Source organism: Haemorhous mexicanus, chromosome 3 (assembly GCF_027477595.1).
Source record: "Haemorhous mexicanus isolate bHaeMex1 chromosome 3, bHaeMex1.pri, whole genome shotgun sequence".
Lineage (NCBI taxonomy): Eukaryota > Metazoa > Chordata > Aves > Passeriformes > Fringillidae > Haemorhous > Haemorhous mexicanus.
The window spans coordinates 50,795,955-50,810,662 of record NC_082343.1 but is presented as its reverse complement, the minus strand read 5'-3'; the positions used below and the strand labels follow the sequence as shown (position 1 = coordinate 50,810,662).

Genomic DNA, 14,708 nt, shown 5'->3' with positions numbered 1-14,708 from the left:
ACAAAAGGGAGCCAAATACCTGATTTTTTTTCATTTGCTTCTGTGAATGTGTCAACTAGACGGGGAACTAAAATGCTGAATATTGAGATTATTGTATTTGAGAATGCTTTATATTATTGCCTTTTGCCCTGAAAATTAGGAGGTAATTATGGCTACTTTTACATTTGCCTCATATTTTTCCTGTTCTGTGTTGTCCTCTGCAGTGGAGAAGCTGAAGAACCAGTGGGACAACACCCAGCACAGCGTGGAGGTGCGGCAGCAGCAGCTGAAGCACATGCTGGCAGACAGCCTGCAGTGGCATGAGCAGAGGCAGGAGATGGAGCACCTCATGGAGCAGTGTGAGATCCGCCTGCGAGTGCTCCTGCAGGCCCCAAAAGAGATGCTTGCCAAACAGATTGCAGAGAGCAAAGTAAGAACACTTATGCTTATTTTTTTTCCCATACCAGATTCCTGAATCTGTGTAATGCTACTGGATTCAGTTGATGAGTGGATGTGCAATTTAGTTGTTGTACTATTTTCTGGCTCTTTTTGGGCATGATATTTTAATTGTCTATGTTTTTCAATATATCAGACTACCCAAGAATCCCATTTTAGGAAGTAAACAGGTGGCATGTGTGCCTTTTAAAGCATAGTTGAAATTAGTATAATTTAGCATCAAAGAAATGTTATTATGCAAAAAGCTTGAACCCCAGACCAATTAAAATTTAATGATACTGCTACAGAATTGACTTCATAGAAATATTTAACACTAGCTTAGTAAATCAAGGAATGGACTAAGGCATTTAAAATTGTCCTGCATTTCACTTCTGGTGGGTGCCAGGTGCCAGGCATATCCAATGCTTTTTCTTTTTTTTTTTTTTTTTATTTCATGCAATCTTTGATGCTTTTTTTATCATGTCAGGCATGCTGTGATAAATCTGTAAGTCTAGTGTCCTTTGTTCTGGTGGCTGCCAGAAAAAGGGCGGGCTGTAGGTGGCACAGTATGAGAGCTAAAGACACAAAGCAGTGAGGAGAAGCTCTTGCCAGTACAGTATTTAGAACAGGGATATACTAGAGTTTAAAAAACCATGTGCATATTTATATATGCACATATATATTCATGAAGGGGCAATGTAAGGATGCAGCTGAGTAATGAAAGAAGCAGGGAGTAGGGTTGTGAGAGTTGCTTACCAATCCATAGCTGTTTAAGTAGACAGTAAAGTTGTGTGCTCTGCACAACTATCTGACTAGTGTCTATCTCTGCATAAGCAGGGAAATAGAAATGGACTATTAAGTCTACTTGTTTTCTTAAGTGAAAGCAGGTCCATGCCCAAACAGAGGCCACAGTGTAGATATATATATACACATACACAAATGCTCTTTTTCTTTTGAAATAATATTGAGTTTAGATTCTCTTAAGTCAAGGCACGTTGTAAATATCTTGCCAAAATAATGAAACCTTTCTAATGTATTTTCTCAATTTTAAACAAACACAAAACCAAAAACCCCAAAGAATGAAATCAAATTCTCATACTGCACATTTCATTTATGCTGCTTTTAAATGCTGCTTATATTGCTATTATAATAATTCAAACTTATTCCTGCTACTCAAAATACAGAAGTATTTTTATTTCTGTTGCCAGTAGACTATAAAAGAGGATTTCTCTAACCTTTGGCAGTTCTGGCCAATACAGCTTTTTCTCACCTATTTATGTTTTTATTAGTTCATTATCAGGACATTAAATACCTGTAGATATTCTCTTTAAGGTTTTACTCCTAGATGAAAAATGTGCACATTTTGCTTTTTAGAAAAGAGTTAAAAATTAGGGGTTTATAATATGTGAGAAAATGCATAATATGAGAAATAGTCTAATTTTAATCTGTCTTATCTGGCACTGCTTTTTAGCTGTTGGTACAGGATTTGCATAGAGGTGACATCACAGTAGCAGCATTCAATGATCTTTCTAATAAACTCCTTCGAGAGTATCGTGATGATGACTCAAGGAAGGTGAAGGAAACCACTGACCAAATGAACACTTGCTGGGTTAATCTGAACCAAAGGTAACTACAAGGTTTCACTCTATATGTAGCAGTTTGTGCCTTAAACTTGCACTCTCAGTATACATGTGTATTGCAGTCTCTTCTCTGTGTGCTTTAGTGCAGCATTTAGTGCTGCTGGGATAATTAGTCAATTGCAGTCAAGCTCTTTTGATGATTGAAATTCCCACAGTTCACAATGGAAAGCTTCTTTATGACTTCCCATTTATGTGGTATATTTTTAAGCAGAAAAAGAAGGGACTTATCATGTTTGGCTTCAGGTTTTCCTGTGGCTATTGTTCTCTAAGTGTCTTTCAAAGTCCCTCTCTTATTCTTTATTGTTGGTATGATTTATGCATTTGTATTTTGTTATTGTCCTTCCTTTTTATAAGGCTGTAAGTGTTCAGCTTCATCTTCCCATGCATTAATTCCTTATGGCCTTTCAGCTAATGGAAACTTCCCCAGAATGGGGCTGTGCTTTGGGTTCTCAAGTGCAGTCCTTCCAGTACTCCCATCTGGAAAATACTTGTGCTATAGGAATTGAGAGTTGAATGAAACCTTTTTTTTTTTTATTAATCCTCTATTTAAGATGTATCTGCAGATATGTCTCAAAGAAAATATGATATTTTCCTATGCATATTTTTTTTTCCCTGCAGATAATCTAATTTCTGCAGAAATTCTTTTAAGTATTTGGCATTGATAGACAATTAACATTCAGAATAGTGTCTGATTCTGAAATCTCAAAGTCTATATGCATTGTGGTTAGAGGGAGAGAAGGAAAAATTGATCCTCTTTGTGTGGGAGTGGGGAAGATGACAACTAAAGTCTGTATGTATACATGAGCATGTGAAAGAAGCAGCTGCTTTTGGAATGGGATCAGTTAAAGGTATGAAAAGCCTACCTAGTAAAGCTTAAGGAGATGTTATCTCTTGAAGAGTGAGAGGAGGAGAACATTGTAGAACTTGTGAAATTAGAGAATGGTTTGAATTGGAAGGGGCCTTAAAGATCATCCAATTCCAACCCCCCTGCCATGGGCAGACCACAGTCCACTAGATCAGATTGCTCAAAGCCCCCATTCAGTCTGACCGTGGACACTGCCAGGGATGGGGCATTTCAAGCTTCTCCTGTTCCAGAGCTTCACCACCCTCACAGTGAAGAATTTTTTCCTAATAGCTAAACTAAATGTGCCCTCTTTCAGTTTAGAGCCATTATTCTTGTCCTGTCCTTATATGCCCTTGCAAAAAGTCCTTTTCCAAGTTTCATGTAGGCCCCCTTCAGACTCTGCAAGGCTGCTATAAGGTCCCTTGGGAGCCTTTGCTTCTCTAGGCTCCAACTCTCTCAGCCTTTCCTCATGGGAGAGGTGCTCCAGCCCTCATAATATTTTAGATTTTCCTCTGGATCTGCTTCAACATGTCCACATGCTTCTTATGTCGGGGCCCTGGAGCTGGATGCAGCACCCCAGGTGGGATCTCACCAGAGTGTGGTAGAGGTGCAGAATCCCCTCCCTTGCTCTGCTGCCCACTCTGCTTTGGATGCAGCCCAGAACACGATTGGCTTTCTGGGCTGCAAGCACACATTACTGGGTCATGTCCAGCCTCCTACCCACCAGCACCCCCAAGTCCTTCTCAGCTGGACTATTCCCAGTAAGCAGATAATGAAGAAGCAGAGTAGAATGTCATCCTATCCTTCCTTAGAGGAAAATCATTCTTCTGTCATTTTGTGCTTTGGATGTGGCAGCTTGTTTCCTAGTTAATTAGAGAATGAGGGAAAACAGCTCCTTGTTGGATTAGCATTGACAGTAGACTAAAACTCTGTATTAGTTTCATTCACATTCAGACTTTGCAGTGTTATGGCTAGAACTGGCATAAAACTGCCCACTATTCAGAGAAGGTGACCAGGAAGAAGAGCTCCTGCCTGGAAGCCTCTAATTAGTTTTGAATCTGCTTAAAGTCTAAAATAATAAGCTACTGCATTTTGTTGTGTATAACTGAAGCTCCTTAATTATCACTGGGGCTGCTGTTTGAAGTCTGCAGCCTAAGGAAGGTGAATATCTGCTTTGTTTATTAACTAGTGGTGGAATGTAAAGGACAACTCTGATAGCCTGTGGATAGCCACTGTGGAGCTGCTCAGTGTAACCCTGTCTGAGCAGCACAGTAGAATTAAAAGGGGAGAATGTGCAGTGAAAGCACCTTTTCAACAGGATGAAGGTTTTTATACTTGCTTTAAATGCAGCAAATAGAAATACCAGTGATGAGGCTTACTTTTTGTGGCAGATGATGGGACTTGTGGGGCTTATAGAGTGGACATGTAGCCCTATGGCTTCTGGAAGAATAAATCTGTATTTATAGCATAATGCTTTAAAATACCAGTTTGTTCCCTGCCCCCCACCCTCCACGTGAAAATGGTAGAAAGGGTCCTTCATAACATCACCTGGAAGGACTGGGGTTCTGGTCACCATAAGAACACTACCAGGAAGACTATAGCCATGGCATGTGAAGTGCAGGAGCTCATTTTAAAACTGTTGGCATTAAGAGATTGAAGGTCCCCAGCTTGACATTGTGTAAATTGGATACTTTGCCCAGTGGCTATTTATGTTCTTTTTTGTTCTTAGGGTGAAACCACAGTCTTTCTATGTGTTTGTGCTGTCTTGGTAATGGATTATAGTTGCTTTCTGTACTGTCTCAGATGTTAGTTTCTGAATTTCTTTTGATCACTCACATATAAGCATTGCAGATTTTTAGTATAAATCTGAAAAAATAATTGGGTGGAACAGAAACCTGAAACAGAGCCATGAAAACTTAAATAATAGAATAACAATTTTTTTTTTCTTGGGTGTGTGTTTGCCAATAGAATCTGTGTAGACTTTCTCCACTATCACTGTATTAGGTTAGCTACATTTGAAAATAATTCTCCAGCTTCTCCTCACATTTAGTTCTTGCAGCCTGGAAGATATACAGATCCTCTGTCTTTTGAGGCTGTTTTAATTATATCAGAATTATTTGAAAATCTGAGTTATGTTTTTATAGCATGGGGTAGTTTTTAAGCTGCAGTACAGAATTCTTCTGTAAGAAAAAAATTCTGTTTTCTATTTTATGTTGGAGGTCTTTACTAGCAGGGGAGCAAAGTATTTCCATCTGCTATTTTAAAGTGCTGCTCACTACTGCTTACTGTACATCTCCTCTTTAAAAGCACCCATGTAATCTTAGAACATTAGTGTGTATGTAGTGACAGGATTGTTTTTCAGCTTTAATTCAAATATATGGCAGCAGTGGATCAGCAATAGGATTTCATTCCTTCCTTAAACCTCAACCAAGCAGAAGGCTTGAGATATTAAAACTTTAGGATGAAGATAATATTCTTCAATGAATGTTGTTAACTTCAAAGTTCATGTTGTCTCAATTCCTATCTAATACATCAGTACTTAGACATAGAGATCTGGGTCACTTAGTGTTTCATCCTTTGGGGCTATTCTTTTCCTTTGAAGGTCATCTTTATTACCAGTCTGTTCTTCCTGCTGTCACTCCTATTCTTCCACCTTTGGCCTTAACCCCCTGCTAGGAAAGAAAATCCCTGCAGAGGGAGAGGGTTTTGAAGTTAGAGCTCATAACTGCTTTTACTTTACATTTTCCTCACTGTTCCTTGGTGTGCTCTCATTTTTTAGCTGGTGCTTATTATCTTTTCTTGACAATATCTATCAAACTACTTGTTATCCCTAGCATGCTACGTATTATTTTTTCTCAAGATTGGGTGAAGCATTCCAGCTGCAAGCGAGAAGCAAGAATGAAAGCTTGTTGCTCTCCTTATCATTTCCTAGCTGCCAAAACATGGGCAAGCACAAAGTCAGGAATGATTCTTAGACTCTTATTTTGACTAAGGCAATTATTATCAAGTGGTGTAAGACCAAAGCTTCTAAAATAGGGGTTGCAACAATATCTTGGTGAACTCTAAAAAGTTCAGTTGGTTATGCTAAAACTTAGGAATGTGAGCCTGGCAGAATTGGGGTTGCATGAGATTTCCTTGCAGTCCTTGAAAGAGGACAGCTTTTACTTGTAGCTGTCTCATCTGATGTGCTAGTAAACCAGGCTACTTGCTCTGATCAGTCATCCTGAATGGTACTGAACACTCACTGCTTCTTTTCTAAAAGGAATATTTTAACTAGTTTTGAAATTCACAACTCCAAACATAGTTATTCCTTCATACTGCTGAGCAGCACAGCATGACAAGGAGGAAAGAAAGCTGAAGTAGATGGGAGGATGCAGAAAACAAAAACTTGGGCCTGTGTGGAGAAACATGAAAATACCATGTTGGCCTTGTCTATCTTGAAATTAAGTATCACTTTACTCCTAAAATATTATAATACAGGTAGTGCTTGATGTGAAAATAAAATTTAACTACTTACTCAGAAGAAGCATTCTAGCTGTTAGCTCTGTTAGAGGTTTCTCTACAGTGTTCTGGTGTGGGATAGCTTGTTTCTTTCATCCTGATTTTGGGAGAAGGAATGTTGCAGAATAACAGCCTCAAATGGGTGAAATTTAGTTTGTCTAAATTTAATAATGTTGCTAATCAGAGCTTTTAAAATTGCTGACTATAACAGTTTCTCATCTGAGTTTCATTTCAATTACTAGAAGACAGTACTGTTGTGCAGAACTATAACGTGATTTTTTCCTAGGAAATTATTTGAAGTTGCTGATAACTTAAAATGCTTGAATCATATTGTTATTACATGAAAAAATCCTCTTATGGACACAAACTTTAGTGTTTGCATCAGTCAGAAATCTTTTGGATGATTGAAAATTGGGACCATATTCTGCCAGTCTATTTTTAAGTTCATTGAGCATGTTTTTGATGGCAGTACATTCTGTTTGTTTGAGTGATTGTGTCAAAAGAGCAGAGAGAACCAGGTATCTTAGTTTTCATCCCTTAGCACTTTAACTCTTATGAATTTTTGTCAGTGTTTCTGCTCACTGTAAAAGATGAACAAAAATGCCCCAAGAACTCAGTGCTTCTACTCCATATGTTTTTTTGTTGATGGGGAAAAGCTCTTTTTTGACACATGGCAATAACACTTCTACCATGTGGACTAGCATGAGTTGATGATGATAACATTCTAAAAGGAATGGTTTTTAATTAATTATTGAGTTTTTACTGCATGCCTTTTAAAAAAAAGTTCTGTCAAATGTATAACCAGTTCAGGAGATCTTTGGGTAGCTATAGATACACTTAAAACAGTGATCTAAATTACGATAAAACAAGCTGTGTCTCTGTTCTTACTAGAGAATGCATTTCAGATTTCCTTTTAGTAGTTTCATTATGATCTATATAATTATGATGTATCTTATGGGGGAATATTCTGACACTTGTCTTATTTTCAGAGCTGTTGATAGGCAGAATTTCTTGGAGACAGAGATGAAGACAGTACAGGCCTCACACAAGGATCTGGAGAGCTTCCTCAAGTGGATTCAGGAGGCAGAGACAACAGTAAATGTTCTGGCAGATGCATCTGAGCGTGAGAACACTGCTCAGGACAGTGTCTACGTAAGGGAACTCAGAAAGCAAATGCAGGTGAGAAATAATAGCTAAATAATATTGCTGTTATTCAGGTTTTCTCTCCATGGCAAATGCTATAAAGAAAAGCTATCTACGGGCTTGGGGAAAGCTGCAGCCTATTAAAAGGTCTTTCCTAAAATAGTGTTTTAGAACTCAGGTGTATGAAAGAAGCTGATTTATCTTCCTAAGGTTTGAAGCGCATATTTTTGTGTATGTCTTTGGCACTGAGGGCTCTTAAATGTCCTTGGAGGGTGACTGCATTCAGGAAGTGTATGCTTCATTAAACCAAGTCATGTTGTGTGATTGTTCAACCAAACAATTTAATCTACTTCCCTCCAAGTAAAGCCGTCCTGGGCTGCACTCTCTTCTGTTTCTGTCTGCCACCTTCCTCCTGCTTTTTCAGCAATCCAAGAAGTTGTTGTGCTTGGATTACCTCTTCTCCCTCTCCTATTGCCCAGCAGCTCCCCAGCTGGTCTTCTTTCTTGTTCAGGCCCCAGACTGGAAACCTTAGAAATGACTGAGGAGTTTAACTGACACCACTTATTAAATCCTGCACTCTTGTGTTTGGATTAATGTCACCTGTGATCTAAGTGGGTTTGAGCAGCTTATAATGAAAAAAAGATGTTGCTTTTAGTAGTGCTCTTAATCTGAACATATCTATACTGAATTGAAATGAAACAAGACTGTTAGAAATATCTGATAGCAAGTTATTCTTGCTAATCATAGTAAGAGCACGATGTTTTGTGGAAGCTTGTATCTGTTGAAGATGGCACGTCACCAAATTATTCTAGTCAGTCAGGTAAGTCATCTGTAGAGATGTGGCTTTTTGTGAAAGGCTGAGCCTCGTCTGTAGAGGTGACACCTAGAACTTAATGTTGTGCTTTCTAGTGGTGCCACTTCCGACTAATGCAATGCAGTGGAGGTGGAAGAGCTAAAACAGGGCACAGGGAGTGAACAACAGAAGGCAGTGCAATGTGTAAATAGACTTATTTCTGCTTTACCTTGCATTCTGTGTGGTCAGTCACACCAAGATACAGCTGTTATTTCACAGTTTGTTTGCTCTGTGTGGCTGTGAAGCACTGTGTGTGTGGAAGGTTTTTTGCCATTCTTTCTTGTGCTGCAATCTGATTAAAATTGTGCTGCATGAGGGGAGAACTGTTGGGCAAGACTGCTGTGAGAGAAGGAGAAGGTCTGTGACCAACTCCTGACTTTGCACTTTGTCCTGGCTTGTCACAGCTGAAAAGGCAGGTGATGGTGCTGGGGCATGACCTCCCTGGTTCACCATGCTGGTACCTGATATTGTCCATATTTTTGAGACCATATGTTTCTGCACTGTGCACATGAAGTATCATCACTTAACTCACCCATGACTATATAACATGGTAAGCCTTTTCTGGCTACCCTAGGAGCATGTCAAAGATTGTCATAGTATAATGACTTCCAGAATGATCTTTGTCCCCTACCATCTTACAGTCTTTAAATGTAAATGAAGACATTCATATCATGACTCCAAAATCACTGTTTATGTTTTCAAGTATTGCACTTCTGAAAACAAAATGAAGTTCCAACATCTTGCTGTACCTCAAAAGATCAAGCCCACTCCCTTGCAAGTTCTTAAGCTTATTAGATGATTAGACAAAGATAATTTCCTTTTCTTCCCCCCTTATGTGGTGTAAAATGACAGTGTTGTTCTTTTGGTGCCTTGTTGAATATGTAAAGAAGTATTGTTTTTAAGGTTAATGGTTCAGTGGTTTTAAGAAGAATGCAGGGATTATAACCTTCTCAGTTCTGTATGAAGATGCCCCTGCTCCCAAAGCCTGTGCATTAAGTAGAACTTTTCTACGAGTTCAAGGTATGATAAATTCTAGGTGAAATGAGCTGAACCTAGACAAAAGGTGATGAATTTGTTGTTGTGGCTGATGTTACATGTCATGCATTTTCAAAATAGGATCATCTGTTAAACTGGCATCTCTGCATGCATGGGAGGACTATCCTCCATTACATTTTGGCCTAACTTATTTGGCTGCAGCTCAAGTCACTCTACAGTGGAATCAATGATCTGAGCCCTGAAGCCTTGTTTTGCCTTTCACTGTGATACCTGAGGCCAGCAACAGTACTGTGCAAATGATGCAGACTTTGAGTGTGGTTGCAATGTCTTTTTGAAAATGAAAAATCCAAATTAGATCATCAGTCAGTTCAATTAATTCTCTCAGTATTTAAACCTTGTAAAAGTTTTTTTCCATTCAGGTTAGTTCTAAAACACTACAGTCTGTTTTGGAAAATATTTAGCAGTGACTTGGAAGAGATTAAAACCTAATTTGAAAGAAGATGCAGAAAATAAGTTAGGAAATAGTAAGAAGTAGTGCAAGGTATGTGAAGTCCTCGGCCTACACGTGTAAAGGTGCTCAAAAGAATTCAAAGATTTTGTTGTATTGTAGAAAAAGTTACCATAAGTAGTGGCTGGCTGTTTTGTCTCACTGCTTGATTCAAACTTGTAGATTGAAAGATCTGGGAAGATAAAAAGCAGAAGGAAAGGTGTGGACTGTGGGGTCTCTCTTGCACAGAAGAGGTTTGAGCTTTTGCGCAGTCATTTCTGAGTGCTTCCATGGTTTCAGAGTTCTGCTGCTTCACAGGTTTCCTTAAAATATATTTGGTAAGAGCTAATCATGGTAGGCTCAATCTGGAAAGTTAAAGAAGCAGAATTCTGTTGGAAGGGATGTAAGCCAGGAGCAATGGCATGCAGAGGAACAGTTCAAATAAGTCATGAAGATGAGAAAAGACAGTGTGTCTGGCAAGGTGAATACAGATGGTAAGATTTCTATATATAGCATGGAATCTGTTTATCTGTTCAAAATGATGTTGTTATTGTTGTGGACACATCAAGAAAGCAGAGTACAAGGAAATGGGGTTTATGTGAGGAGTGGTAGAAATGTTTATTCAGTCCTAAAAATAAAGATGAAAAGGTTGTCTTCACAGATTGGATGGGAAGAGTTTTTAAATGTCCTGTATGAAGAACCTGAACCTTGTATTCATCTCCTTCATAGGAAAGTGCCTTAGAAGCAAAGCAGTGTATAATGCACTGTGCATTATTTTGGGTCATACACACTTGTCAGAATAGCTGTTGCCTGCATATTGTGCTTGATTGATGTGCTTGAAACATGTAGGGACCTTTTCATGTGGAAATATGCACTTTAAATCATATGATCAGTGCTTCACCTACTGTGTTCAGGCCTCCCTGAACCTTTGCTACAGCAGCCCCTCTGATACAGGTTTAAGTAGTTTCATCAAAGCACCTTTGGAAGCAATGAGTAGCTGGCTCTGGTTATGCTACAGTTTTGTCACACCTAAGGGTGTGTTGGCTGTATTGCATTGGGAGTGCCTTGCTGGTAGCAATCCGCTTCTATGCTCTTGAACATCCTACTGTCATCCTTAGATGGTTTCAATAATTCTGCTTTGTCATGGGAAATACATCAAAATTATGTTAGCTCTTTGGGTTCAAGGATGACTTCGAGAAGGGGTTGATGATGCAGCTGTATGCTTTTACTTTGTCAAAACCCTGTCCTTTTCTTGTCTAAAGTCATTCTAGGAAATATTTAATTGGAAATGACTTGTGAAAAACGTTGCTACTTTCTGGTGCAAGTGGGATCCTTTAGATCCCTTTGACTAAATTTGCTTTAAAAGAGTTTTTATAGAAAGAGGTTTACCCCCTGCAATTTTCCCCTTTGTGTTGGGTAATCTAGTTTTGAGAAACGCCTGTGTGATTTATTAGCCTTTAACGTATGGCTGATATAATTAGGGCAGGTATCCCTGTGCTCCTCTCTCAAGATTTATAACACAATCTGTTATTCACTCACTCTACAGCTCTGCCAGAGCTGCGTTCAGTCTGAGAACGAGAGCATCCTTTCCCAGAGTGAGGAAGCAAGCACTCTGTCTGCTGATAGAAAGCAGCTACTAGGGAGGAACAACTGTTGTGATACACTGGAGCCGTCTTCCTGAAGGAATTCCTTTTTTGTTCCTGCAGCTTTCAGGCTTAAATTAATAACCTTTTTCTGGCTATTTAGTGCACTCCTGAACGGAGGCATACGATCAGCTGCTCAACTTCATTTGCCCTCTGCAGAAGCAGAGCTGAGCAGTACTGATTAGAGGATTCTGTGAAGGCTGTTATCTTTTTGCATTTGTTTTGTGGGGTTATTTTGGGAGAAAAACTTATGCTGTATCAATCTTCTTTGCCTTTGAAACGTATAAAGCCTGTAGCTTGCAAAAGCAGTCCTGGAAGAGAGCATGCTCAGAAAGCTGGCAAATCATTGTCCAGTGACCGGGAGGAAATGATAGTTGCTCTTCATTTATAATGCAAATTCTGAGGTATCTTCAGAAGTGTGGCAAACTTAAAATGATGGCTGTGGTGAGAACCTCTCTTCAGAAAGTTGTGGTGTTGTTGCATCGTTTACAGAGGATGGCAGTTTCTTCTCCCCGTTACCAGAAGCTTTGTAAGGTAGGAAACGTAAGCCCTAAATGTCGAGTGTTTGTATTGCTAACTCTGTTGTCTTTCTGAGATAAAAAGAAAAGAAAGTGAGCATGGGATGAGTGTCAAAATCATCTTGGCTGTCTAGTGTTTTTAAGCCTGTAATGCTTTCCATGTGTGTTTTGTTAAAAATACAATAAGAAAAAAAAAACCCAAAACAAAACAACCCTGTGCTTGTCAGAGTGATACATTTGTTTTTTAGAAAAGTGCTCTCTTGCCCACCATTTAGATGTATGTGAGGAAAACTGTTATATTCACAGATTTTTTTTGTTTTGTTTTGTTTTTTGTTTCTTTTTTTTTTTTGTTTTGTTTTTGTTTTGTAAAATACAACCAGTTATTTTCCTAGGGAGTTAGTTACTTCTTGGTATATGTGGTTCTTTAACTCCTGTGTACCCATTATGTAGAATAACTGTGTTTTCCCATGCCCAGTGTTATTTTTCTTTTGAGCTTTATGAAGCTGTTAATTAAGAATGAGTTCAGCAGACTTAATACACAGCCGTTAATTTTTGCCTTCACCGACTGTGCTCTTTCAGTTAAAAAAAATCAGGAAAAGTTTGAGGAAAAGCATGATGACATAGGCTACCACTTAATGCTGGTTTTGATGGTACCTGTTTTGGTGGATGATTGTTTCTGTTTCCAAAGATGGTGTTGACATTTTGTTTTCTTTCACAGGGTCAGTAGTTCTGAACCTTAATACTGTGGTGATGATCTAGGATACCTAGTAAAATTCACTTTTAAAAGTAGTTTTGATCACTCACCAGATTAAAATAAGTAAATAAAATTATTAAACTTCTAACTGATCTGTAAAGTCCGTGAGTTAATATTGCTGCAGTGTTAATGCCTGTGTGAGGTAGTCATACTGTGCTATTATTGAACTTCTAATATAATAAATTCTGTCTTGAAACTTTGCAAAATTATAAAATTTGATAGGTCTTCAGCTGTATATTTACTGACATTACATAAATTCGATTTGGCTGCCTTTGAAATTGTTTTTCTCTTCTTGCTGCTTATGATACTTCTAAAGTGTCTGTGTTTTTTGATGAAAATATGTCTGTGTTTTGCATACAAGGTGTGCGAGAACCAAAGTCTTGTTCTGATGATAGAGTAAAGCCACCTTAACTCATCCTACCTGCTTCAAACTGAGATGTGCTTTCTGTTGTGAGGAATTTAAGAATGACATCAAGTGAGAGAGATCCCATCCTTAGAGTAGGGTTTAAAAGTAAGGAAAAAGTATCATGCAGTATGTTGTTCAGTGAAGCTTGTAGATGAAGTTCTGGCATATGGGGAAGAACATTTTCTTCAGATGGCTGTTTCAGCTTGCTTCAGTTTACCAAGCTGTACTAATAGATGCATCTTCATTATGAAGAATGAGAGACAGTAGTTTGTGTACATACAAGCTGCTTTAACAAACCTTCCTCAGTTGTTCTTGTCTATCAGTTGTCAATAAACAGCCGGTTTGCTTTTGTGAATAACGCAGATTTTTTTTAAATAATGTAAAGATATGGGTTATAATTGCCTGTTTAGTCACATTATTTCTATAAACTTGTTTGTAAAATGTTTGTCAAGCCACTATTTAGTGACTCCTGGAGTTATAATTATTTGCTAATTATCCTGAGAGCCTAGTTAATGGATGTATACTTAATTTGTTGTTTAAATCTACCCAAGGGGTAGTGAAAAAAAATCTTCTAAAAGGCTGTTATTAAAATACATTTTCTGATTGAGAACCCATGCAGTAATAGCCTTGGGAATTACACACTGCTTAAAATTACACAGTGTATTTTTTTTTTTTTTTGCTTTTAAAAAGTCGTGTGGCTTAGTTTTTTAGATGTCTGTGCTTAGTTTACTGAAGTTGTTGGTCTTCTTGAAGAGTTAAATCAGGAACTAATTGAGGCGGAAAAAAAGGAATGGTTTACGATCCCAGTCACTTCCAGCAGGTGTCAATGTAAGGCAATGATAGATGGAAGTCTGGTGATGGAAATGTTAATGCTTAGATGAGAAAATGTATGGAAATTACCAAGAGCAACCATGACAGCATGTCAGGAAAGATTTCTTGTAGTGCCCTGTATACTCCTGTCTTTGGAATGTCAGATATTTTTATGTGTCTTGTGCACTGTCTGGATACACTGGTGTAGTTCAGATCTGCAGAAGAGAAGCTATTTACTATAGTGTATGAATTATTGCATTGTATCCAGGGTAGGTGCTTCATAAGCTACATCTAAATGTTTCATGTCATGTGTCCTCTGAATTGTAACAGAGGGCCAATAAAGTATTTAAGACAAATTCTTGAAGTTTGTTTTTTTTTTTTAGACTGCACTGTTTATGAAAGAAATAGTAAGGCTTTATTATTTAACTGTACTGGGAAAAGTCATGATTGTTCCTTTTAACAGCCTCATAGAATAGTAGCAATCAGCTTCCATAGTCCACAATTTGCAGATTTCTTTATAGCAAAACCAAAAATAAACCTTTTGTTCACATACTACAGCATGGCTGAAAACCACAAAATCCAAAGTTTAGGATATTTCTTCTGTTGCTGCTTTTTCTTTCACAAATTTCTTCTTACCAAGGTGAGTTTTGCCAGATAGACCTTTTCTCTTGTTTCTATTTGATTCTTTTACCTTGAAAT

At 38.2% G+C, this 14,708-nt stretch overlaps 1 protein-coding gene across 7 annotated transcripts in view; it reads left to right on the top strand.

Moving 5' to 3' along the window:
* The window catches only part of UTRN (utrophin), a 338,373-nt gene that overhangs the window by 149,507 nt on the left and 174,158 nt on the right, over nucleotides 1-14,708 (top strand). For 6 of the 7 annotated variants that reach the window (XM_059841749.1, XM_059841750.1, XM_059841747.1 and 3 more), the window contains 3 exons: nucleotides 204-409; nucleotides 1,886-2,040; nucleotides 7,389-7,578. In XM_059841749.1, coding sequence (XP_059697732.1) covers nucleotides 204-409; nucleotides 1,886-2,040; nucleotides 7,389-7,578 — 551 coding nt within the window. Of the gene's footprint in view, nucleotides 1-203; nucleotides 410-1,885; nucleotides 2,041-7,388; nucleotides 7,579-11,896; nucleotides 12,056-14,708 lie in introns of those variants that run through there. The other variant, XM_059841753.1, reaches the window with a different exon arrangement.